Genomic DNA, 25,343 nt, shown 5'->3' with positions numbered 1-25,343 from the left:
ATCCATGATACAAAAGATCACTTCAAAAAGATTTTCACATCAAAATCAAAAACCAAAATATGAAACAATTCTTATAAAATACTGAATACATATTTTGATAAACTTGCAATATTAAAATGTTATTTTAAGTATAATTATGGAAAGTTCTTATGTTATACAAAACTATATTTGCATATGTTATACAAAACTATAAGCTTCAGATCACATATTGCACATTAAACCTTTAAAATAATAGTGCAATCCAATTGCTTTTAACAATAATTATTTGTATAAAATTTTACTATACCAAAATAGTCTACAAATTTTGTTTAAAAACTATGAAAGACATAAAAAACACATCCAGATGTTTTCTTTCCTAAATAATTAATAAATTTATATATATATATATATATATATATATATATATATATATATATTTACGCTGACCACACATCTCGAAAACCAAAATCAATTTTTTTCAATTTATTTCATTGACATATGTTCTGTTTAGTATTCCTTGCCATATTCAGTTCCTAAAGTTTGTTTATATTCATATTATTAATTATTAATAATGTAACAAATTATTTTGAAGTGTAATGAAAAGAACTGTTTATGAGAGAAAATAATATAACAAGCAGAATAACATAAAAAAATCAGAAACCTATTATATATATATATATATATATATATATATATATATATATATATACTGGTGCTTATACTGGCATTTGTATCGAACAATGAATTTAAGTATATCTTTATTATATATTCATCTGTATAAGCACAAATGTTAATTCCTAAGAAAATAATTTTTGTTAACATATAACAAAATCATTTAATATTTTAACATATTTTCATATTTTATGAAAGGTGAATTATCAATTTTAACCATATATAAAAGAAATACATTTTTGTCATACTAAAATAGAAATATTAAGAAATTATACAATATTAGCATTCTCACTATCTATCACATTATATTATGAAAATAGAGGTACCTTATTCATATATTAATAAATGTGTAGAATAATTTCACATTGATACATTGGAAAAAACGTAATATTCTCACTTTTGTTTTGAACTAAAAACGATTATGGCAATAAATCAAAAGAAAAACATGATAAACTAAATATCATGAATCGCTATTACTGCTTTTTTTATGAATTGGTGGTGCATAAACTAGTTAAAATATTAGAGACAACAAAACTGATCTAACTATAAAAATAGTTTGGAATGTTTCAGACTGTCGCAGATACAATTTTCCTCGAGTCTAAATTAATATTCATGCTTAAGCCAATTTTCATAGCTCTAATATTAGCAAAAAAGATTTTATCATAAACCACCAACCCAGATTAATCAGCAACATCAAGAAAAAGAAAATTTGATGTTTCCCTTATGAAACAAATCAATTACATGATCACTGAACTAATATTGAAATATCCAAGGTCTTCTATGGAGTATTATAATGATCAATGATTATTCACAATGAAATGATCAAATTTAATACTAACGGTAATCACAGCACAATGCTTAATTAGGTCTGTTAACTTCATTTTTACCAATAATTTCTCCACATAGTATAAGAGACAATAGAATTGTCATGGTCTGTGGAACCTGTAAAATATAATTTAAATATCATTTTATAGAAAATCGATCATAATATTTTTATTATTGATCAGATATTAATATCTATGTTGATGCAATTTGTTGAAACTTCCGATTTTGTAAACAAAATTAATTGAAATTCACAAAACAAAATTTTAAATTTTCTTATAATTTTGAGACAAGTTTAAAATCTACAAGTTTACTCATTACTATTATTTAGTTTACTTCAAAAAAGTACGTTGCACAACTATTTATATACCAGTATTATTGAGATTATATAATTAATTTTTATAATGCCTACCTAGTTAAATGTCGACTATCCTCATGCACAGCCATCTCTGAGCTTTTAAATTCATTCAGTTCTTTCCTGATGGCTGCTTTGTCCTTTGGTGTTAATCTGGTCCACGGTTTATCTGCTCTTCTATCATAATCATGCGCTTGTGTCACTTCAATATAATCATTGAAACGAATTATTTTCTTTTCCTTCAGTTCTTCAACTGTAGGTCTAAAGCTTAATTTCCTTAGAAGATATCTTTTTTTCTCCTCTTTCTGTTTCTTTTCTTCAGCTGGTGTTTGCGCTAAAAATACAAAAACAAATAGTTATATACCATCAAAATTTAATTAAACTTTGATATTTGACTTGTTGTATATAAAACTTTCATTATATTTCACTCACTATTATTTTTGAGTAAGCTATTGATGAGTTTTGTAACCATAATATGTATAACTAGTTTTATTGTACAATGCTGTTTGTCTACCACTATAATTTCTTTAATGTCCGTGATTAGCTATTTAATAAGCACCACACAATGTGCACATGATAAAAACGTATAGTTTGAATATTAATTTTAATCATAACTGAATTTATTAAAATAATTTAGTATTTCAAATTAATATATTTAGCCAATTTCTTTTTGCAATATGAGAAATTAATAATAATCTAATTGTAAGTGTAATACAAATTCGATATCAATTCGAGAATGATTTTTCTTAAATCTGTTTACTTCAAGTACAAAAATTTTACAACTTGATGAACATTTGCAAATAAAAAAGCACCCAATATACAATTGACAAAAAATGTGTATTTGGCATATCCCCACGACTAATAAGATGTTTTAATTAGATGCAAACAATTTATTAATAAATTTCATGTTATTTTATATAAATATGTAAATGATAAATGTCAAATATCACTAGTAGTAGTTAATGAAAAAATTTTAATGAACAAATAAGAAAATATTATTTCAATAAAGATTATCAATTAAAAAATACAGTGAAATTTTAAATTATAACAAAGTTTCAATGGTTTTGTAGAACATTAATGCAAATTTTAATAATTAAAAATTTAAAGATAGCATTTTTGAATAACTTTTCGTTATCAGTGTATGTGTTTTAGCATCATACTCTAGCATAATTTTTATGTACGACATTAATTAAACGTAAAATTCAAATAATCTAAAAGAATACTATTTTTCCAAAATATGCATTAATATAAGTCATACAGTTTGTAATTCTATTTAATTTCACTTTCTGCTGTAGTTCAAAATTATAAGAATGCATTGAATCGTATAAATATTAATAAAACACGAATTAGATGACGATTTTCTGGTTAATTTCAGTATTTCATTATCACAATGCTAATTAAGTCGGACATAGTCCTAGTGAGTGAGAGGTACTTCTATAAAATTACTTATTTTCTACTAATATAGTTCGTAAACTTACAGTGAAATTAGATTATTAGAACTTTGCATTTTTAATTAATATTTTTATATAAAAGAAAATAATATTAAGTTAAAAGTCTATTCACTAAATTTAGTCATCTTTATTTATTATTAAACCGAAATATGTTTGAATTTACTTGGAACCGCTAATCAATCATCGTCTGTCAATTCAATTTTGAAAAGCGATATTTTAGATACTTTATCAAATTGTTTAATGCGGATGTTCAAGGCGTCATTTATATTCATAATTCATACTTATAGTTTAGATTTAAAATCACTGTGACCGACAAGCAGGCGGACATCAATCGACCGTATTAAATATATAATCTAAGTTGTATTTACCGATATCTTAAAATATAAAAATAGAAATCAAAAACATAGAACATTATTGATTAATTATAATTAAAACATGTAATTTGAATTATCTTACTTTTCAGTATGTTTCTTTCCATTAATTCCTCGGGTGTAGGCCGCATTGACAATCGTCGTATCAATCTTGCACCTATAGCTTCTTTAGATTCTTGTCTTTCATTCTCACTCTGAATTTGAAGTATATTCCTAATGCAAAGAAATGATAGATTAATAACATACAATTAAATAAATATAGTTCTCAAAACAGAAGTCACTAATATCTGTAGAAGGTCTCAAAATCGATGTATCAAACCATATTAAACGATGTATCAAACAATATTAAACAAAAGTTAAACGAACAAAAAAAAAATCCGATTATCAAAAATTACTTTTATTCGAATATAGTATAGTTTTGTTGATATTGCGTTCTTTTATTGAAACCAGATAATGCGGGCACCAAGGTAAATAAGTTGTATCAATAATAACATTTGGATAAAAGTGATAAAGAAGGAATAAAAAGCGATTATTAACTAAAATATTTAAAACAATTCACTCAGTCCTAATAAGTACAGAAAATAATTTTAATTCCAAATTGTTATATTGATCCCTATTGAAAGAGAATATTATTATTAATTTAATGTTATATATTTGTAGTTTATATAAAGTGTTATGTATATATACAAAGCTATCTATGAACTCTTAATACTCAACTTTTCTCATATTACCTTTAGTTTATAATTTGTACACTTCAAAATGTAAATATGTTGTATTATTGCCATGGGCGTTGAATAAATAAATAAATAAAGAAAAATTATCCTAAATGTCAAAAAACTTGAACGGCACCTTATAGGTTTCATTATATCTAAAAATTAATCATGAAGATTCAACATGATTATAATATGTATTACAAATATTATCAGTGAATTTTGGTAATTTTTGCAGTATTTCAAATTCGCATAAATAAGAAGCTATAAATTACGATTTGCTCATATGGCTTGAGATCAAACCTTAAATTATATTTACTATATGTATTAATTCATTCAAACTTAGCCATATTTTTTTTAACTTATAAAGAAGTGGTCAATAAATAATAACAATAATAAAAACATATCAAATATTTATTGAAATTTTATGATATACGCTAATAAGAAAAAATGATTCGTCTAATCATTATACAATACTGATCGAAGCAAATCATCATTAAATCTCTATTTGAAAATCTGTTCAACGGTTTCTGAGAAAACGTGGTCGTACGGCAAAAATTCCTTCACATACAAGAACACTATAAACTAAATATTTTATTATATTAAACTATAAAATAAATATTTTATTAGCTCTCGATCTTTGGCAATACAGTTATTAACAAATTAACATATTAACCCTGTGCACTTAAAGTCTTTGCTCATGAGTGGGACTATCCGCGCCATTCATGCATTCAAGTAAAAATTGAAATAATGTAAAAAACTCATTTGTCGTCCTGATTTTATTAATGCATTTTATTATAATACAAATACAATTTGATTTTCATTAAGAAACCCGCGCAATAGTAACGTGTTTAAGGTAGTGCTCAATGCATTTGGCGCAACAGCGACTCTTAAAAAGTTAGTGTAATAAAGCATACGGCGCTTACGTAGTACAAAGGGTTAACATATATTTGAATTTAAAAAATGAATCAACTAAGAAAAACAGACCTGTTAATCAGTTCTTGCCGATCAGGCCTAAGAGCCAACTTGAGTGATAGGCTCTCTTTCCTCGCGATTTTTGCTGCAGCACGCGTCTTATCGTCTTCCGATTCACGATCCCGGTCCCGTTCGTAGTCTGTGCGGTACAAAGTTTCTCCGTCGCCCTGGTCACTACCTTCGCCAGCGTCAGAATCGTTTCCAGTGACATCGCCGTTACTATCCTCGCAAATCGGAATAGGACGTGCATTTTCTTTGTTCTCGATTGTAACTCCGCCGAATCGAACGGGTCGCGAACTGAAATCAGATTGTAAAGTAAAACCTCAGGCTTACTAGTAGTAGTAAGAGATTTTTATATCACTTGCAAATCTAACATAAACATCATTCAAAGGTGCCAGAATAAAATTCTGCGTATCCTTACTAATGCGCCTTGGTATATTTCGAATTTTTGTCTACATAAGGATTTGAAAATCTCAACAGTCAACGAAATGATCAAGATTAGAAGTTCATCTTTCAACAATAAATTAATCCAGCATACAAATCCTACAATTCAAGCGATTCACAGACCGATAAGAAGATTGAGCAAGAAATGGCCTTCCGATCTACCAAACACCTAGCCCAATGTCTGCACGCGTCCTGACGTAGTACGCGGCATACATCATCACGTCATCGTTCATTTATGTTATTTTTGTATTACTGTTTTAATTTAATTTTTATTTTAACTTTTTTCATTTTATATTCAATTTATTGCATTTTTTGTTTTTTTTTTGTATTTTTTTTTTTTTGCTCATTTCAATTTTGTAAATAAGACATTAAAGTCTAGATTAACAAAAATAAATTGTAACAAAAAAAAAAAAACTTCTAATTGTAAATGCAGTTGATAGTTGAATCTATGCTTCAAAAGTAGGAGTGTTAAAGACTTATGAAAAGTTATTAAAAAAGCGCAAAGTGCGGCTAGGTTGGAGCAACACTCCTCACGATTCGATATTTCTGTAAAGAAAACATATAAAGTATTATACATCGTTAGAAAGGTCTCAAAATTCTTAGTTTTTTCCCATATATCGCAACTTCGAATTCCGAACGGTGTGGCCTACAGGCGAGTTGCTGTCGTAAAATTTCAGGAAAATCGGAAAATCAATGGCGAGATTTTAACCTGCAAAACAAGTCGTAATATCATGAGCACGCCCCGTTTCAATGGAGGTAAGCGTAGCATGTATCCCATTTTTCTAAAATTATTTTTTAAAATTTAACCACTTGTCATTGGCCCGTATGACTTTTATTAACTCGTTTCGTTCTTAAAATCGATTGATAGCAAAGCAACAAATTTTAAAGAAATGATGTAGCACTTCAAAATACAAAAAATCACTGGTATAAAAATCTATACTGATTTATTCAATGTTTTGAAAAATGTGAAAATTTAAAAAAAACTAGAGTAAGGAACTATAGTATATTCTAATATAATTCTTAGCAAGGCTTAAAAAAATTAATTTGACGATTTAAGTAAATATTACTAATAAAATCTTTGAAATACGTTAAAATCGTACCAAAATAATAAATATCGAATATTCTAGATTAATTATCTATTTGATAACTATACAAGAAAAGAATTCGATGTATCAAAGTATGATATATTACTATATAATGCACTAACTTCAACGATCCAGTATGATTAAACGTGAGATGAGATCTGGCATGTGCATGTGGCGTATGGGGCGCATGCTCTTGCGTTGGTGTAGCATTAGTAGGAGTGTCAGAACCGCTGGTCTTCTTCTTGAGTGCAGATTTAAGGGGCACTGCGTTAAATTTTGGTTCTTTTGCTGGAATCTCGTCGACCCGTGATGTGTCTATTACAGGCTCCATGCGCCTCAAGTAGCAGCCGCTCGGAGTGTCGTCTGAATCAGAATCCATGTTCTCAATGTCCTGTTCCGCTTCGTCATGATCTAAAGTCACACAAATAATTTTACAATTGATTAAGAGAAATCAAAAAAAGCAAGGCAAAACGGCACAAATGGTGAAGTACATACAATAACATAATGGTGAATGTCGCATTAAACAAGATTTAAGTAAGAAATACGCTTTAGAGTAATGTTTGTACATTTGTTAATTAAAATGTTTTTAGTCAAAGTTTAATTTTTATTGTCTGATGCAAATGCCTTTCACCTTTTTCTGAACTTTATGTGTCATAATTTTTTGTTGTACTGTTTATTATTTATAAATTTATTAATTGAACATCTGCGAATCTATTGATCAAGAAAACTGTTCGAAAGATATTAGTTGCGTATCGTGCTGATTAGATTTTGGTAAAAATCGGCCGGGCCGTTTTCTTGTAATAAAGTGTTAAAAAAATTTTTTCGACGATTTTTATGATTTTTTTTTGACGGTAGATACTATAGTCTTATGGATCATACTAAAATATTACGGCCCTACGACAAGTTTAATTTTAAAATTTCTTCAAAGTTTGCAAAAATTAGTATCGTTTTTTTGGCATTTGTCAAAATTAGACCTTTCATCGCCGTTTGCTCAAAAACGCCTAAACCGATTTCAGAAATTTAAAAGCCATTTGATGTATCTCAATTAGCACTATAGTTTGTCAGTTTTGTGAGACGATCTGCCGAGCCGTTTCTTTGTAATTTGAAAAAGAGTGTTAGCTTTTCGTCCACATTTAAGCTCATACTTCCGAATCAAATTTAAAAAATCAAAAACTGTTCGAAAGATATTAGTTGGAAATGATACTGATTAGTTTTAAGTGAAAATCTACCGAGCCGTTTTCTTGTAATTAACTGCTGAAAAAAAAATTGGCAGATTTTTATGGAACTTTTTTTGACGATATATATCGTGGTTTTATAGAACTTACTGAAATATTACGGCCTTACGACAAGTAGTTTAATTTTAAAGAATCATCAAAGTTTGAGAAAACGAGTAGTTTTTTTGACGTTTGTTAAAATTAAAATTAGACAATTTACTTGGTATAACGATAGAGTACTTGGTCTTAATGAACATACTAAATCATTGAAGTCCTACTATCCTACTACTATCATAAAATTTTTTGTTTTTTTTGAAAATTTACTTTTAGAAAATACTCCGTGTTAACGTGTTTGTTCGTTTTCAATTATGTGTAATAAATTCACTCGGAATACTTTTAATCACTCATAAATTAATTTATTTTTTATTGATTGAGTCGATTATTTACACATATCGGGAAGTTCATGAACTTGCCTCAAGGCAAAATACCAATACCAACTAGTTTATTAATATAATCGTTCGATATATCTTACCTTCATAATCGTATTCGGAGAGTTCCAAAGGCATAGATGTGCGCATATTGTGATGCGTTGTCGGACTAGGCGAGCTGAACATTGGAGGAGGCGGAATGGGTCCGATTTCGGATAATGGAATAGGAGGTTCTGGAAGCTCAGACAGAACCATTCCGCCGCCGTTGCTGTGCCTTTCGACTGGAGGAGGCGTACTGCCTGGTCGTCCAGGTTGAACTGATCCTTCGGCAACTAATCAAAATATAAACAGTTTTAATATCATTTAATCAAATTCAGTTAATAGAATCAAACAACCGAATTAATGAGAAAAGCACAACTTTATTGTTTTACTGATATATATATATATATATATATATATATATATATATGTATATTATTTACATTACTAGATTTTCTTTTAAAACTTTAGATAATTGAATAAAAATAAATAAAATATTATGGGCAACTTATCAAAAAGTCAGGTTTCTAAATTACTTAATATTTTTCCCGAAGTTTTTCGTCCTAACTTTATTAAATTACATTATTGCCTTCTTAAAGTCCGTAAACAAACTTCAATAAATATATCAGTAACACTTTTTTATATAATTTTATGTCAATATGATGTTTCCAATGATTTCAGATTAGTTTGAAAAAACGTCTTGATTTTTCTTTTGTGAGTTTTGACGTATTTTTGTTCACTAATGTTTCGTGGGACTCGGCGCCCTATTAAATTATTGATATATGTAGTTTGATTTAAATAAATTTTAAAATTCATTTTGAATTAACTTATCTTGGTTCCAATGAAAAGTTTAATTAGCAGGTTCTTTGGTATTATAATGAGTTTTAGTATCTGTACTAAAAGTATCATGTTAGAAAAAGATACCACCGTCTAACATTACAAAATGTGTAGCGATGAGGTATACTAGTAAAGAGTACTAGAGGGTCATCAACTACGCATAGAAAAAAAAAAATTCATAGAAAGGTGTTGATGTGATTTAAGGTTGCTTCAGGCATACATAAGCGGAGAGTGCAAAATATTTTGAAAAAAAAAATAGTCGAACTTACAATGCTCACTATGATAACATATTAGTCTTCTATTGAGTTTCCCAGCCGGGGCCAGTGTCGATGGTCGTTCTGGTTTAATGTAAGTTTCCCCAGAACCCGCCGAACTAGGGCATAAATTGTTACCTCCGCCTGGAGGTGGTAATGTGGATGTGAAATTTGCTTGCTCCTCCGAGGTTATCGATAAATTACGATTGATGCCATCTGCCTTTTCTTTTTTTGTTTCTAAAATAAAAAAAAAAAATTATGAACAAGTACAATGTAAGTGTAAATGTTAAAACTAATAACATATTTTTATTTCCGTCGCATAAATTCTCGTATCCATTTAATTATCTGCAAAAATAAGCGTTACTAATAACATATGCAAATATGACTAAGCGATACTCATTGCAAAATACAAATATGAACAAATTTAAATTTTGTTTATGTACGTTGTATGAAAAGTACCTATAATAATGTAATACGTACACAAGCACCCTCAATGCATTCGATAGTGAAAAACATACTAAAAACAGTAGATTCTAAATGATATTTAGATAAAAAATCTACAGGCTAGATATCATTTCAATAGTGCAATATCTTAAAAATATTTCGTTAGTAAAATGTTCTTTTCCATTAAGAAATATTTATAAAGCCATAAAAGTTATTTTTTTTGCACGAGTTCGATAACTAATCGATACTTTTAAAAAATATATTTTTGTGGAAAATTTGATTGATCTGTTTTATAGAAAATATGTACAAAAAATTGTTATCTTTTTTTTAATCTCAAAATTTTTGTAACAAAACACCCAAGAATTTTACATAGCTTATTCTGTACATTTCGATTCTAATTATGTATCACAATTTAGCAAATCTAAAATAATTACAATCCAAATAAAATTCAATACAATAACTATGAAAAAATTACAAAAGTACAATTTCTACATACATACCAAATAGGTAAAACGGCTTATAATGAAATTTAATTAATGAAGAATAAAAAATAGGAAATACAAGTTAATAAAGTAAAATAAGAAAGGCTTTTAATAAAACAGAGTAGTGAATAATCACATTCCGCTATGCAAATCGAGTTCATATAATACTATTCAATTCGATTGCCAAGTATCAAAGGAATGTGGAGGGAGAAAAAAGGAATGGTATCAGTTATCAGATAGATGATATGATTTTAAAAAAGCGTTTAGAATTTTAAAGAAGAATTTAAATCAACGAAATAAAATTCAAACATATTTTAACATTTTTTTAATGTGAAATTACGAAATGATTACTGTTAGAAGTGTGATCGAAATTCATCATATATTCCAAGAACATAGTTTTGAATTCAATTTTAAGAAGTACAAAAATAGTAATTCATTTTCTTGTAAATATACTGGAAACTTTCATAATAATTACAATTAGTAAAATGGATCTATTAATTAATGAAATGAAAGTAAAAACTGATAATTAAAAAGAATAAAAAAAAGGTCCACCGCTATTATCTCAAAAACAAGTAAAGTATAGTATAGAATTTTGTATTAATACTATTTTAAAGTAGATTCAAGTTAGATTCAACACTTTTCTTTATATAACTCCTATATATGATTACATATGATTGGACCAAAAAGGACCAACTTTTTACAAAATGTTTACACTGGCATTTGTATAAAAAATAAAGTAAATAGTAAATAAAAGTCAGGCAGGTTAAAACGATTTTACAAGAGAAAAAATAAATTATAAGTTACTCCAACTCTGCTGATGAATATTTCTGCTGATGAAAATACCACATCAAGGTAAAATACGGTGTAACCTTAGTTAAATGATTAATATACGGTGAAATCTTAGTCCATGAATTTTTTATTTCGCATTGGTTAAATAATTTAGCTGTTCTTTCGTAAAATCCCTTTAAAATTAAAAATAAGACATTGTATCTGTTTGCCTGATGGCTGTCCCTTTTTTACCCAGCCTACAGGATAAAATGGGACATGACAATTTTTGACAAATAGATAAAAAACATTTCTATAATTAGGAATTAACTGGAAATATTACTGAACATAGTTCGATAGTTGTTCATTTGGTTTAGACAGTATGATTACTGAAAAGCAAAATTAGACCTTTGTGCCTCACCCTAAATTATAATAATTGCTATTTAGTTATCCAGTTTGAGTTCACAAGTACACTGCAAAATTGTAATAAAATACTTGAATAAATAAAGATTGTAATTAAAACATTTTTAAAGAATGGGATGCTATTAATTTAAAAAATAAGTTTAATCATCTAACAATTAAATCTCAAGATATTGTATATATCTGGACGAAATAAACTAAGAGATTGATTTTTAATAGGTTCAGAATAAGTTAATAATCGCCAGTTTTAGTAATTTTTTCATAAGTATTTTTAATAAAAGATATTCATCGGACATTTACTAGAAAATATTCATCGGACATTTCTTATTTCTACGAATATGAAAATAATACTTTTAATCAGAATAATATACCACAGGTTAATGCAAAATCAATAAACGACTTAATTAGACTTTTTGAGGGAATCAAAAATAAAGACAAATAAAAATTACAAAAAAAATATGGTGCAAAAAATCATCTGCTGAGGTTGCAAATTTCCATATACACTGGTACTTCACTATAAGTGAATCTCATAGAAAAAATAGAAAGTATCAATTTATAATCACATTGGATTAATGCAGGATTATAAATTACACCAATGAGCATGATTATAAACCCCTCGTATACCAAACCTTGAACAATCAAATCATATCCGTCATATTACATTAGGCAAAAATATTAGACCTGGCATGTCTACGTCAAGTAAATTTTAAAATAAATTTATCAAAAAGTACAATCGTATGCGTATATACTTAATGAATGACCACGTGTACGCGAATGTATAACCGTGATTTATAACAGATAAATTTATAAATGCATATCTATTACATGTTAATGAAATACATAGAGGAGGCAGCGTAGATTGGCATTTGACCAATTCTAAGATATTTTAATGAACGACGGTGGCGTTTCTGAAATTCTATTTTGTAATATAACGAGTTCTATGGCAATGAAATTCTGAGATGGCGTGAGTCACATGCACAGCCCGGGCACCAAATAGCTCTCTAAACACTCGATACTAATCTTAACCTTCATGAACTGTTCAATAAATTTAGATGAAGCACAATTATATGAACACAACATATATAAACTTAAACTTAAATGTTTGACAATAGTCTAATGCAATTTCGTTATGCATTGCAAATCCTTTACTATATGAAATCATGCACAATTTACAATCATATGCTACTGGCAAGTTTGCATCATCTTCGATCATTATTGATATTTATAAATGAGTCCCGACTCAAATAGTGATTTATTAGCTTAGCTATGTATAACTTCTAATTGGTATTTCTCAAGAAGATTTAAATGTATACTTGACTGTGTATCTTGACTAGAAACAATTTGAAGGCTTGTAACTATTATTGAGTAGATATGAATTGGTGCCATCTGAAAAATTTGTTTTTGGATCAGATCTTATATAGCACAATGACATTGTGCATTGGAGAAGGATTAATACGAATGGCATTGTGGATATCGTAGGAAAAGAACAACAAAATTTGACAATTCAGTACCTAAATGTGAATAGTTTATAAATAAATTTATAAAAATAAATTATAAAATGAAGAATAACTACCCCACAAGAAAATATATTTGACAAACTTGTGAAAGAAGAACTTCGGAGACTGCAAGGATTATAAGATCACTTTTAATTGATATCCCTAAATGAGTATACAACGATATTTTCTTTATCAACTAATTTGAAGAAATGTTGTTTTCTCTAATGCATAAAGAACCACTATATTAATGTTTATGAATTCAATTAACACTGTAGTTAAAAACTACAATTACTTAAGAAAAACACAAAACATATCAACCTAAAAAATAGAGCAAATAGAAAATATTACAAAAAATTATCCTGAAGTTTAACCGTCTTAGTATTGAAAGCAAATGAATTTTATCGTATGGAACGATTTTAAAATTCAGCTAAGGTATTTGATTAACTGGATAGATTGGTTACCAATTCCGGAGGGAAGAACTCCTGTGTTGAAGTTCTTCATGTGGCAGTTGCTCATAATGATAAAGCGAATATAGAGATAGATCAATGGTACAAAGATCAATGGTAGAGTGCTGGAATTACCTAAAAGACCATATAATGTCCAATAACTTAAAAAGCTTTGCAAAACAAAGTCACGTTTCTCTACAACAGCTTATAAAATTTCTTAACTTTAAATAAATATTACTAAACAATATGAAATAAATATATTACAATAAAAATTTTATAATTAAAATCATTATTTAGAGCAGGGCTTCTTAAACGGGACTACTAACAAGGGGTCGCAAAGATCTGATACTTTTCAATCATTATAAACAAAATTTTAAAATTAGTATTATTAGGCCGACTATTTTCACGATAATTTATGGCTTCTCAAGCTATGCTATTTGGCCAATATTTTTGATAAAATCAATGATATGAATTTATCAATGCAGGGAGTCTGCGTTAATATGTTTATGTTAAAAAATAAACTTGAGGCCTTTGTTAAAATAATTCTTATATGGAAAAACAGAGTTGAAAGTGGATCGCTCGAAATGTTTCCATTTACTGACGAGTATATAATTAGTAAAATATTTCAAAAAAAGATACTCCTATAACAAAAATTATAGTTAATCATTTGAAGAATATGGAAGTTTACATGCATAGGTATTTTCTCAATGATATCGATACACAACAATGGATTTGCAATCCATTTTCAATTAAAATGGAAGAAATTAATTTTTCAAACTTAAAAGCACAAGAAAAATTTACCGAATTAACAAGTGATGCTACCTTGCGACTCAGATTTTTTCAAGTTTCTGTGCATGAATTTTGGATTGAAATCAAATCAGAATATTCCCTACTATCGGAAATGGCAATAAACAAATTACTGCCATTTTGTGCAACATATTTATGTGAATCAGCCTCTTCTATATTAACTTACATAAAATCAAAATACCGTTCAACTTTAATATACGTTGAAAATTTATTACGATCTGCACTAACTTAAATTGAGCCTAGATTTAATTATTAGTGTAAAAATAAACAATCACATTCATCACATTAATATTGTTTGATGTTAATAATAGGTTTTCATTAAAAAAAATGTTACAAAATTTTTTTTTTTTTTTGAATATGTAGATATAGTTTTAAGTTTTTTTATAAAGAATTTGTTACAAAAGTTTATTTTTTCTATTGAACATATATATATATATATATATATATATATATATATATATTAGGGTGGTCCTTAAAATAGTCATTTTCGAATTTTCTTGCTCCCAGGGGCTCAAATGGTTCCAAATTGATAAAAAACAATTCTCTGAAAGTTTTAGCTCTTAATATTAACGTTTAGATAGAGCGCAATTCAATCAAAGTTTTGTATGGAAATAGCATGGAAAAAATTTTGAAAATTAAAAAAAAATGTTTTAGGTATAACTTAGCGACAAATGAATGACTTTTATTCATTCATTTGTTTGCTAAATTACATCTAAAAAACATTTTTAAAATTTTTGAAAATTTTTCCATGCTATTTCCATACAAAACTTTGATTGAATTGCGCTCTATCTAAACGTTAATATTAAGAGCTAAAACTTTCAGAGAATCGTTTCTTATCTATTTGGAACCATTTGAGCCCCTGGGAGCAAGGAAATTAGAAAATGACCATTTTAAGGACCACCCTAATATATATATATATATATATATATATATATATATATATATATGTTTTATGTCAACGTTTCCAATTATATATAACATGAATGGGTACATATTCTTCAATCCTAATTTTATTTACATTGTAAAATAGTGCGATAACGGTTAATATATCTATATATATAAAAGAGGATCGCCTTATGTGCTACCACTTATAACTCACGAACGGCTGAACCGATTTAGATGAAAATTGGCAGGGAGGTAGTTTAGAGTCAGGAGAAGGACATAGGATACTTTTTATCCCTTTATTTCATTCTAATTTAAAATTAATTATTTATAAACTATCCATGTAGTTTATTCAATCTATGATACTATCAATGATTTCATCCATGACATTTGCATTCGATTGTCCAATGTCATTCGGTGTTTCTAACCTCTATTACCTCATGTTGAATATTAGTTAGTGAATGAATATTAGTTCTTGGTTTTATATATATATATATATATATATATATAAATAAGGTGAAGTGAAGTTTCATTAATAATGCCGCGACCAAGACGATCGAATCTTTCCCGACAAAGCAGTAATGCAAGAAGACTGCAAAATACTGTAAATGCAAGAACTGAAGAACAAGAAAGAATTGCACGTGAACAGCAACGCGAAAGAATGGCTCGACTTCGTGCTCGAGGTAACAACATAGATCAACAAATAGTTAACTTGCGATGCAGAAGAAGAAATTTGAATCGAGAAGCATTTCAATACGATTGCAGCTATGATTATAGCTTGCATCCTAGCGTCTGCATTGGCAAAATGGACGTAGTTTGCAAGTATTGTGGTGCATTGAAGTTTTCCCAAGAAACGCCTGGATTATGTTGCCTTAATGGTAAAGTCAAATTGCCATCGTTGACTCCGCCACCTGAACCATTGTATTCATTGCTTTGTGGCGAAACACAAGAATCACGCCACTTTCTTGCTAATACTCAAAAATACAATGGTTGTTTCCAAATGACGTCATTTGGAGCAGATATTATCGAAGAACGAGGATTTAATCCGACATTTAAGGTACTTATTTTTGTACCTATATAGAATGTAGTTAAAGAATAACTTACTTCATCTATTAGCAAATTCTTAACTTTTTCTCCCACCGAAAAAAGATTTTATAACACAGTTAATACTGTCGGGTTTTTATTTTGTAGATACAAGGACAAATTCATCATCGAATTGGATCATTACTACCTTTTGAAGATACACAGAATAAATTTTTACAAATATATTTTATGGGCAACAGGGAAGAACAACTTGATCGACGACTAGAGATCAATGCAGGAATGAAGCGAGCAATTCTTCAAGACTTACAGTGTCTGCTTCATGAACATCATGCGTTGGTCTGGTTGTTTAAGAGTGCTTTAAAGCTCATGCCAAGCGATGACTATAAAGTTGTCATCAGAGCAGATAAACGACCATCTGGAACACACGAAAGGACATTTAATGCTCCAATAGTAGACGAAGTTGCCATCCTGATTGTTGGTGAACAATTGGAAAAACGCGATATTGTGCTTTCACGTCGCGACACTGGGCAACTGCAACAAATATCTGAAACACATCGATCATATGACTCATTGCAATACCCGCTGATGTTTTGGCAAGGAGAAGATGGATATTATTTTAATATTAAAATGAAAAATCCATTGAATGGTGAGAATCAGTATCATAATTTATTTCATTTATTTGTGAAAGACTCCGCTTTAAAATAAAGCTTTTTTAAAAAATAATCAATGTCTGTATTGTTTGCCTTTAAAATTTGCCTATAAAATGAATAATTTTCAAATTTTAAATTTCAGGCGAAGAAACTACAAAGAATGTTAGCTCAATGAATTATTACGCATATCGTTTGATGATTCGTCATAATGCTGACAACTATTTGCTGCGGTTTCGTCGATTGTTTCAGCAATATTGCGTTGACATGTATGTAAAAATAGAAACGGAACGTTTAAATTTCATTAGGTTCAACCAAGCCAAACTGCGTTCTGAGGAGTACATCCATTTACGTGATGCAGTTAGTACTGAAGGAAATGCAGCTAATATTGGCCGATTAACTATTCTGCCGGCGACATACATTGGTAGCCCACGACATATGCATGAATATGCACAAGATGCAATGACATATGTTCGTCATTACGGTCGACCAGATCTTTTCATAACTTTTACCTGCAACCCAAAATGGATAGAAATTACTGAATTGCTGCTTCCCGGACAAACATCAAGTGATAGGCACGACATTACAGCACGTATATTCAGGCAAAAAATTCGGTCCCTGATGAACTTTATTGTTAAAGAGCGCGTCTTTGGAGAAACTCGATGCTGGATGTATTCAATCGAATGGCAAAAGCGAGGCTTGCCACACGCACACATTCTTATTTGGTTAGTGGAAAGAATTCAGCCTGACCAAATAGATGATATCATATGTGCCGAGATTCCTGATTATGAAGTCGATCCAGACCTACATGATGTTGTTACTTCTAATATGATTCATGGACCGTGTGGTGCCATCAATCCCCAATCACCTTGCATGGTCGATGGAAAGTGCTCTAAACGATATCCACGGAAATTGACAGCGGAGACTGTCACTGGCAATGATGGTTATCCGCTGTATCGTCGTCGATCACCAGATGGTTACAAAATTGATGAACAATGTAATTTACGCTACCATAATGATAGGAAAATTTAAAGGTGAGGAAGTTCTCATTCCGAGAATACCGATGATCCCAACCGATCTGCCGTTTGAATTCAAAAGAATTCAATTTCCAATACGTCTCGCATTTGCCATGACCATCAACAAATCACAAGGGCAATCCTTAAAAGTTTGTGGTTTGAATTTGGAACATTCATTTCATTTTTCCCATGGTCAACTATATGTGGCATGTTCACGGGTCGGAAAACCATCTGCGTTGTTTGTTTTTGCGCCTGATAACAAAACAAAAAATGTTGTGTATAAGAAGGTACTTCAATGAAGAGGCACTAAAATGAATAAATCATTATGAATGATTAATGTTGCTATTTTATTTCTATTTTTATTTTTTCCATTAAAAAAAAAAGCTTATTTATTGCCATTATGGCGGAACAAAGTTCGCCGGGTCAGCTAGTATTTTATTATTTGGAGGAGGGGGTCGTTTAAAATTTCCTAAGCTTGAAGGGGGTCGCTATATAAAAAAGTTTAAGAAGCCCTGATTTAGAGAATACATTTCGTCAAATGTAATAAAAAATGAGCAATACTACGAATATTTTAAAATGATTAAGTCACAGTAAATCTAGTTGGCAAAAAAGCCTAACACAGCAATTAAAAGTTATCGGTAATATATTACAGATGGGCTCGCCCGTAGGTAAGTGTTAGAGCGATCGGATTTGAATTAGAGGTTTTAGTTTTGATCCTCGCTTCGAACTTGATGTCAAGCAGTAGTTATATCGGTTTTTGCTTGGAAATATGGACTAATTAGCTATTACAGAAATAGAAATAATTAAAATTTATCACATAGAGACGGGATATCTGCCATTGCCATCTATGAATAATCGACGTAAAACCCTTTAATTCTGATTTTAATTTCAATAATAATAATAATAAATTACAGATACATATTTAATACTTATATAATAGTGCAAATGTATATTAAAAATATTTTAGTATTATTCATTTAAATAAATAATTTGCGCATATAAAATTTAATTAAACCGAATATCTAAATCGGGAAAAAACCATTCAAGAAATATGTATCAACTCAACAACAACAACAAGAAATCAACAACCAAAGGCACATTGCCCGCGAAACTAAGACACTCACCATGTTTTTTGCACAAATCTCGAATGTGTACGCACTAGATTGTAAATATTAAATGACGTATTACTATGTCACCAGGTACTAACGAGTAAACAACATTATTAAGATTCAACAATGCATTTAAATGGTATCTTATCAAATATGTGCATATGATCCGTATATAACTTGGAAAATTGATTTAAATATACAAGGAATAAATATTGTGATTTATTTGTTAAGAGAAAATCTATATACCGCAATCGAAGTAGCGAAATGCATTCTGTTATATTTTTTTTATTTTATCAATATTGTTTGACAGAAATCAGAAATTATGAGCCTTATAAGCTGCTGTGCTGATTTGACTTGATACTCTTTCGGTTTTACAGATAGCAACCGAAACATTTGTCTCATCTTTGTGTATTAAATGTTATTATTACAATTTCTGTAATAGGGCGAATAGTTATTTATGCAATAATGCCGCGTGAGGGCTGTTTTCACTTGGAAACATCGCTATTTATACTTCCAAGTCAAAACCGATGTCACTACTGCTTGTCATAAGGCTGCTCGAAGCGAACACATTTACCACAAATGAAGCACATAAGGAAAACGCGACTATCAAACGAGACAAACAAAACTTTCATGTAAAACACTCAAAAACAAATAATAGACAAGCCACTATTATAGCAATAGGTCTGGCAGAGATACTGAGAATGTATGAGAAAAATTGTTAATTCCTTTATTTACCGAAATATAATCATACATGTAATATACTTATTTAATTAGTAAGTATAATTAGTAATTTTGGCAATTTATTTTAACGGAAAAGTTTCTAAAAACACTACTTAACTTTCCGTAGGGTAAGTTATAGTAATCGCAAAAAAATCGAAAATGAAAATGTTTATATATCTTTACGTTTCAGGGGTTTTAAGAAATTTATTTTTTTACAAAAATCTAATTTTTTCAAAGTTTAAAAAATTAATGTTTTTTAAATTTTGGTATTAATTTTTTCAGAATCCCTTTTACTTGTACTCAGCATTATATCAGTAATTGAACACTTACTAAATGAATAATCAATTTTAAATAAAGATATTTTTATTTTTTTAAAAAAATCTAATTATTTAAAAATAAAACTCCACATATTCAACAACAATAATGTAAGCACTATTCCAGTATTTTTTACAACGACAATGTTACCTTAGTACATCGTGTTGTATAGTTTAGAGACATTTTCTTTATTTTTACTTATTATTATACTAACAACCAGATGCATACATTTTATAGATACTCAACAATGAATGAGACAAAAATCAGCAATATACTATTTTTTTCGTATCATAAATTCGCTGATTCACCTACCTTTAAAACAAGCACAGCCCATTATGTAGCCCATCATAGGTAGTAAATTTTAACATTCACTTTGTTGAACACCATGCAAATTTAATAACAAAAAAGTTACTTTCCAAAATGTGCACTATTCACTATAATTTTGTATTTCGTTTACTGTCCATCATATTATACAAATATTTACAAAACACACCACCCTTAAAAATGATTAACAACATAAATCAAACGCAGAAAGCAACAAAAACTTCGTACATTACATAAAGACAAAATACTTCGAATCTCACATAATTCGACATCTAAAAGCGCATATTTATTAAGGAGACGTACAAAATGATGTAATTAAAATTTGAATGAACACATATGTTGTCTCGGATTGATCCAATAAGATATTCACTTCAAGCAATAAAGAATCAATTGTGAAATGCAAACTAAATAATTAGGTCAAATTTATTCCGCTATAAAATTAATTGTGAACATAGGAAGATAAATGGCATGATGTAATATGCAGGTCATATCAATTTTGATAGTTCTGAATTAATCGACGCTTCTCCGAAAGCTTATTATTAGCAATATATAGTGCATATACACAAAGTTATTCTATATTGTACATTAATATACACGAATTTTCTAAAAATGTATTATAACATCAATACGCATTGGCTATCTGGACTGTATATGGTTTTATAGTTTACGATTCGATTATTATTATTTTGATTATTTGCTATATGATCATTGTGTTAGTTTTTTCTAAATATTAGAACATGGTATTTGTTATTTAAATTTTCAATTATAAATAATTAATCCTTCGTAATACAATAAAATTGATGTAATTTCAAATCAACATAGGAACTATATAATTTATGCCAATATTTATCTATTATACTTTATGACCCATTTTTTTTTAATAATTCAATAATAACATTGTTCAAGTGGACGAGTGACAGTTTAAAGCTTTTTATACTTTATAACTCTAATATATTTGAAGTATGATATTCATTATTATTCATTCATAAGAAGTGATCAATTATCGAGTTTTTTCTTTATTGCTATAGCTGAATATCACATTATAGATATAAATTATTATCATATCAATTTATAGAAGGTTTATAGATATTATACTACAATTTATTAAAATAATTCAAAATCTTGAATTTAAATTCGTTAGTTATATAGCGAAACAAAATCGCAGAGTAAAAATTTAATTTAGCAGAAATAAATAGCACATCGTCTTAAAACGCTTTGATATGTTTTAAAACATGACTTCCGTTTAAAAACATGAATTTCCGCTAATAAATATTGACATTGTTCATTGCAAATCGAAACTCAAAATAATTTTCAAAAAAATGCATCGCGTCGGAAAATTATCACAACGCACAACCTTAACAATTCCTAAACCCTAGGATATAGGTATATAATGCCAGTAATCTTTCGAAATATTTCGTGTTGTACGTACATCAATTAAAAAATTAATAAGAATACAGCAACAATTCTATGTAAGCTCTTGTTAAACAATCAAAATTTGAACTATGATTAGTCAATATTATTACTAATTAACTTATACATTCATTACACGTCGGCAAAACAAAGGCAACGTCATTTTCAAATGCGTCATGTTCTTTTTTTGAACTATGCATCTTCGGGCGACAAAAAAGAACTGTTTTAATGTTAGTGATAAAAATACAAGAACAAAATTACGACTTTCGTAATTGCTTTGATTGGTAAAAACGTATCTAGATTTTGGAAAAAAGTCCAGAATAACATAAAAGAAAGGATTATGTTGCATTGCAATGTCGAGTTATATTTTCTGGAACCGAGCTTAGGAGAAAATGGTAGGATTCGAAAACCGGTTTATTAGTAGAAAATACCGGTTTTCAACTGATGAATAAGAATTGTAAAGAAAATTGAAAATGACAAATGTAGCCAAATGTACCAGATTGATGAAAACACTATAGGAAATCGATAGCAGTCCTGCGTATCACTATCATAAAATTATGCTTAAGCGACAAATAATTAATTATATTTAGAGTTAATCCTGATCAATTTTTTATGTTTTACAAAATTGCATTAAAAAATTATTAATAATAAATTATTTCAGTACAGCCTATCTGAAAAAAAATACTATTCGAAAACCAGTTTTCTGAAATATCGGTTTTTGTATAAACCTTGGCTGGCCAATAGTTGAACTTCAAATAAATGTCGAAGAATTAATATTGCCGATACCAATCTAAAACTTATTTTTAGGTAATTAGTTTCAATTCTAACGTCATTCTGAAAGAAATTTATAAAAATATGTGAAACAAGATCAATTAAATATTGTGTAGATTATCAGCTAATGCTTTCGCTTTTACTTGAAGCATTTATAAAAATGTTGGAATGGTATCAGTGAAAAGTTCTTTTATATTAGTTCGTCTTCATGTTTGATAGGATCCCTAATAGAATTGTCAAATGTCAAAATGCACTTAAAAAATTTAAATATAGTATTTTTACACACTATATTATTTCTCAGAGCATAGCTTAAACTTTAGAGCTTGTGCAAATATACAATTGAAAATAACGATTTTTAACGTATAGCATTCAAACGAAAACAGGTGATATGTAATTTACTCATTAGAAAATGTATTCTTAACGCAATTTTATTTCTACCTAACGTATTACACCTTATTTTTTTTTTATTTTTGTGCGATACAAGATTATTAATATGATAATAAAAACAGAATTATGAGTGCATTAATTATGTTCTTTCCAAACTAATATAAAAAAACTGATGTTATTCACACCAACATTCAAAATGGGTAGTTTCAACTCAATACAAATTTTCATCAAAATTTCAAACGAATAAAGAACGACGAGAGCTTAACGGTTTTCTCGTGACCGATAAGATTTATGAGAATAAAAAAATATATTTAATCCATTTAGTTCTTTGTGTTCATTACTATCCGTTACATTTAGGTAATAATAAAATAATAACAAATCTTATAATTATAGTATATGTGTATATATTTCAAAATATTGATTCGGTATCTTCGCCTTTCTAAATAATTAAAGTTCTTTCCTTTACAATATATAGATAGTTTTTACCAGTTTTTCATATAGTTAATTTCAGATGAGGGATTTCCTTTAGTTTAACCCTGATAAAATGCTGACCTTTTTTACATTTTTAAATAAAAATCTCTCATTTGGTCGAATTATTGTTTCAGTTTACAAAGTGATTTGCAAAGGATATAATTCATGTTAAATTGGAGAAAGATATCGATAGATTTAAAGGTGAATCAACATATTTGAAATATTAACAATTTAAATAAATTTAGAGCCATGTTTGTCGAAACATAATTTCGATCACTTTACAGAATACTTTTACAAAATGTATTTGAATTTCTGTGTTAATAATCGCAGTTCTTCAACTTTATTCCAAATATTATTAACCAAATGCTTTTTTCTTTCAATTACATTGCTTTGTACTTATAGTTAGGAAATTTATCTGGATGAGATTTTGTTTTTTTTTAAATCAATTTCATTTTATCATTATTTTTTCAATTTGTATTTGTTATGTTCTGACTTCATTAGAGTTACTTTTCATTTTTTTGTGTGTGCTTTCCTGATTTGGTATAGAATTATTATTAAATGAAATTTCATAGCTTTTCTATAGTTGACCAGAATAAGAATTTTCACTGTATTTTTAAATCCGAAGAGTTGGATGCAAATATTTTCCAATTTATCACGTATGTCAAAACAATCCTTGGTATTTATTATCATGGTACATTCTTTGAAAATACTTATAAAATACTTGACTCACATCTTTATAACACAAATGATGCGACATGGTGACTCAGATATCGCAATTATGTTATTCATTAGAAAAGTTATCTAGCGCCCAGAAAAAACCTGTTTAACTAGAAAATTCCATCTGCGGGGTAAATCCATTGAAAAAATCATGTTTTTTTTGCCTGTACACTCGTTTATACTTAACAAGTCAAAAACTCCCAAAACATCTTTTAAGAAAATATTAAACAGGTGTGACAAATAAGCAAACAAAATAAATAAAAAACAACAATGTTTCGTTTATCAAATACTAAGTTCATTAGAAATTTAAATGTTAATTGTTTTATAAATCAATATGGATTTTCATATTTTACATATTGAAATCGATTTTTATGTTCAAGTATTTATTAGATTAAAGGTGCAACAGCCTAGATTATAACATTTATAATAATTCATTATGAGTTTGCAGGAAATAAATTAAAAATATATATACACTTTATATATTTTAATTTAACACGTACATCTACTAAATTATAATTTGCAATTGAGAAGGTGGTATCATTTATGTGGTTATCAAATCTACGAATGAAATTTGTCAAAACAAATCATAAAGCAGAGCAAAGTTGAGTTCGAAGTATTATGCGTTATAACCAAATGAAAAAGTTAATAAGCATGCTTCTGGAAATTTGTTGCAAATAACGATATTCAATTACACTCAAAACTCAAAAAAAAAATTAATTACCTTCATTTAAAACATTAATTCTAAATGAAACCATGAGATTGTTTTTAACGTTTGTTTTGTAGTTCATCGATATCAATTACCATTTACAATAAGCATTGAAAATAAAAGTAAATAATATTTTCGTACGTCTTTTGAGAATAATTGGAGCACACACGCTTAAGTTAATTTGCAAAAACGATTCGGCATTGGGAATCACGTGAAAACACATATTTCATGCTAATACTACAGTATAAGAGCCACACTTTTAATTAAAATTTATGTGGTCACAGCGTCTAGAGTCCACAAACACACACCCACCCACGAACAAATAAAA

The 25,343-nt window shown here is 28.5% G+C and overlaps 1 protein-coding gene across 1 annotated transcript; it reads right to left on the bottom strand.

Moving 5' to 3' along the window:
• Positions 1-1,141: 1,141 nt before the first annotated feature.
• On the bottom strand, positions 1,142-25,343 carry LOC113378811 (phosphatase and actin regulator 2-like). Its single transcript, XM_026619416.1, has 8 exons — positions 25,031-25,343; positions 9,652-9,873; positions 8,611-8,838; positions 6,987-7,275; positions 5,348-5,632; positions 3,736-3,863; positions 1,886-2,162; positions 1,142-1,593 (listed from the first exon to the last, which is right to left on the bottom strand). Exons 1-8 carry the CDS (start codon positions 25,095-25,097, stop codon positions 1,578-1,580), a joined length of 1,512 nt encoding a protein of 503 aa, XP_026475201.1. The 5' UTR covers positions 25,098-25,343; the 3' UTR covers positions 1,142-1,577.

The sequence above is a fragment of the Ctenocephalides felis genome, unplaced genomic scaffold, assembly GCF_003426905.1.
Source record: "Ctenocephalides felis isolate EL2017-DRISC unplaced genomic scaffold, ASM342690v1 CF-g0.4_SCAFFOLD_01886, whole genome shotgun sequence".
Lineage (NCBI taxonomy): Eukaryota > Metazoa > Arthropoda > Insecta > Siphonaptera > Pulicidae > Ctenocephalides > Ctenocephalides felis.
This window is presented reverse-complemented; position numbering and strand designations above follow the sequence as displayed.

What these genes read in the sequence shown, in the direction of transcription:
- LOC113378811 (XM_026619416.1), bottom strand. Translation starts at nt 25,097, where the DNA reads ATGAACTACAAAACAAACGTTAAAAACAATCTCATGGTTTCATTTAGA. An exon ending in AATTAATGTTTTAAATGAAG is followed by an intron (nt 9,874 to 25,030) that starts GTAATTAATTTT and finishes TTTTTATTTTAG; the next exon opens with AAACAAAAAAAGAAAAGGCA. An exon ending in CGGCAAGAACTGATTAACAG is followed by an intron (nt 3,864 to 5,347) that starts GTCTGTTTTTCT and finishes TCTTTGCATTAG; the next exon opens with GAATATACTTCAAATTCAGA.